The sequence below is a fragment of the Austrofundulus limnaeus genome, unplaced genomic scaffold (genome assembly GCF_001266775.1).
Source record: "Austrofundulus limnaeus strain Quisiro unplaced genomic scaffold, Austrofundulus_limnaeus-1.0 Scaffold1, whole genome shotgun sequence".
NCBI classification, from domain to species: domain Eukaryota; kingdom Metazoa; phylum Chordata; class Actinopteri; order Cyprinodontiformes; family Rivulidae; genus Austrofundulus; species Austrofundulus limnaeus.
Window position 1 is genome coordinate 6,931,970 of NW_013952403.1, and position 3,213 is coordinate 6,935,182.

General features: G+C 36.3%; 1 protein-coding gene across 1 annotated transcript in view; it reads right to left on the bottom strand.

Annotated features, from left to right (window-relative positions):
- LOC106516835 (protocadherin gamma-A11) overlaps positions 1 to 1,190 on the bottom strand; it is a 52,036-nt gene extending 50,846 nt beyond the window's left edge. Inside the window, exon 1 of the mRNA XM_014007393.1 lies at positions 473 to 1,190. Coding sequence (XP_013862847.1) covers positions 473 to 1,087 — 615 coding nt within the window. The 5' untranslated portion in view covers positions 1,088 to 1,190. The remainder of the gene's footprint in view (positions 1 to 472) is intronic.
- Between the last annotated feature and the right edge of the window lie 2,023 nt (positions 1,191 to 3,213).

The following is a 3,213-nucleotide window of genomic DNA, read 5'->3' on the forward strand; positions in this document are numbered from 1 at the left end:
CCTCTGTACCAGGTGGGATGTTCTCAGGTATGGGATTAGACAGAGATTTTACATATATAACTGGAGCATTATCATTAACATCAGTGATTTCAATAATTAAAGAAGCGTATGAGACCAAACCCAAACCGTCTTTAGCAATGATCTGCATTTCATACAAAGATTTCCTTTCAAAGTCAATATCTCCTGCTACTTTAACCTCACCTGTTATGGGATTCAAGACGAAATTTTGATTTTCTTGGGAAACATGGTCGAATTCATAAGTCACATCTCCATGCACTCCTTCATCTGCATCAGTAGCACTAACAATAATCACTATTGTTTCAGGTGGAGAGTTTTCAGGCAGACTGGCTTTATAAACAGCCTGACTGAACACTGGGGCGTTATCATTAGCATCCAGCACAGAGACATGAATAACTACAGTACCTGATCTCTGAGGAGATCCACCGTCTAAAGCTGTGAGGAGCAAACTGATGTCTTTTTGTTTTTCTCGGTCAAGATCGTGTTCTAATAATAGCTGAACGCGTTTGTTGTCCTGTGCCAAAATAAAGTTGTCGTTCTTTTGCAGGATGTATCGCTGCACAGCATTCTGGCCTATATCTGCGTCATGGGCCTCCTCGATAGAGAAGCGGTTACCTCTATCTGCTGACTCGCTTATTTCCATTTCAATCAAATTCTTTTTGAATTTTGGTGAATTATCGTTCACATCTTGCACATGGAAACTTACACGATGAAGCTCTAACGGATTTTCCAACACCAGATCTGCCTTTAAAACACATGACGGTCTCTTAGCACAAAGGCTCTCTCTGTCGATTCTCTCAGATGTCATTAATTCCCCGGTTTTCAGGTTGATGTCACAGTAGCGCTTCTGATTCCCTTCAAAATCCACTCGGGCGTTCCGGGAAGATAAAATCTTCAGATCGAGCCCCAGATCCTTGGCTACATTTCCGATAACAGATCCCCGACTCATCTCCTCGGAGAAAGAATAGCTCAGATCTCCATGAACGAGGTGGATGATCGAGGGAACAAAGCAGAGAATCAGAGACAGCGCTCTGAATCTTTTGTCTTCCATTTTCCGAAATGCATCCATTCCAGCTTCTGCTCAAAATGCAAACCAACAAAACAAATAGTTCCAAAATAGATCAGATCAGCTTATAGCAAAAACGATGATGAAATAACTGGAACGTTTTTCTCTCTCTCTCCAAGCACAATTAGAACCTCCTAAGGTTTTTCAATGTGGTTAATGTCTGCTTCACTTTTATGTTAACCTACAGCGACCCCCTGAGTCACATGTTTCTGTTTGCAGCCGCATAAAAAAAAAATTCAAAACATTCATAATATTTCATTCCAAACAACACACACGTGAGCACAGAGCTGTTAGACATTGATCTAAATTATAAGGAACATTTCTTTTCACATTAAAGAGGTTTGTATTTGCGCAATTTCAAATTTAGAAATGTATCTAAACAAAATATTGAACTTAATACAGTAAGTAACAAAACGCGAGAGTGCATTGCGTATTGTTTAGATCACTTCAGATATACAAAATGAGCAGAATGCAAACTAAAAGCCCAGCACTTCTACCGAGCACATCCATTCAAATACTCACGCAAACTGTACGTACACACGAAAAGAAAAACGTACAGCATGNCGCTTTCTGTAAATATCCCAAAAACCATCTTATTTGTCTCCCCATAATTCCAAAATGAGCTAAACCACTTTTAAAATTCCCCATAATAAAAATAAGAGCGCATAACATAGAGTGTTGTTCCCTTGCTGTTTTAGACTTACATAAAAACTGGATAAAGCAGAAAATGATGGATGGATGGATGGATGGATGGATGGATGGATGGATGGATGGATGGATGGATGGATGGATGGATGGATGGATGGATAAAAAAATTGTTTGTTGCACACTTTGCCTCAATATCAGTTTCTTGTGCTCTATGAGGCAAAAATAAAGTCAATAGTAAATATGCAAACAGCAGGACTTGTACACTTACACAAAAACACCACAAATATCTTGCATAGTTTAATAATGGAATGTGGTACAACATGTTGAAGAATAAATACCAAGTTTAACCCTGCTTTTCAAATAGCTTCAATCAAATTAAAAAGTTATCAGAACAGGATTGTTTACATTGAATTTTATTAGGAAACAATAACTTCACATGAATGTCATACAAGTAATAATGACAAACACATTTTTGTTGACAATATAGAAACATTGTAATAAACTTACCAGATATTTTTTGAAGAATGAGTCAGGGTCTTCACTGAGGTAGATGACAAGACTTCTGAGGATGCATTCCCTCTTAGCATTGATAGATTCCTGGAACAGAGCAACAAATAAAGAAAGAATTAAAACCAATTCTGCTTGTGATAGTAGTGAAGTGAGAAAATTTTTCATGAGGTAATAAAAAAAATTACTAAAAATATTGAACCATGTTGTATGAATTTACATATATTGTTGATGAAAGGCACTTCAAAATGAATTGCATATGTATGAGTGGTGGTGATATAATAAAATATTTAAAACAAAGCTCCAACATAGAAGCAATATACAGAATGATACATGCATGTGTACTGACCGAATCCTTTCTGGCAAAGATGGCCTTGATCTTTTGCCCCTTCACGCCGCCTTTGCTGTCCAAAATCTTTATAAGTTTGTTGGAAAGGAGGTCAAACCGAGAAAGGAACTTTGTTTGTAGAGGTTTAGATGTGATGCGTTGAAACTCAGCATTCACCTGAAAAATATGAAACACATGAAAAAAACATTTGTTAAATATCTGAACAATATCCATTTTGGGGAAAAGATGCTGTAAATACAATTACAAATTTACTTACTTDACTCTCCTGAAATTGGGCTGGCCATCGTTTTTGGATGTCGTTGATAATTGGTCTCTGCTCCACAAGCTGCTTCCAGTCTTGACGTTTTACCTTATTTCCTGGATGATGTGAAATAATAAATGTTCCTTGTAAATTTTATGTTGAAAGTATTGGAGGGTTTGAAATAACTTAGATTAACTGCAATTTGATCAACAAACAATTTTTGACCCAAAAAGCAACATTTTTAATTTAAATAGGTTTTAGCGGACAATGAAATTAAGAAATAGACAATATTTTAAGCTGTAAAGACACATTTAATGGCATTTTCATTCAAAAAATTTGAAAGATTTCGAAAATATTTATGTCCAAAATTAAACAGATCCAAAG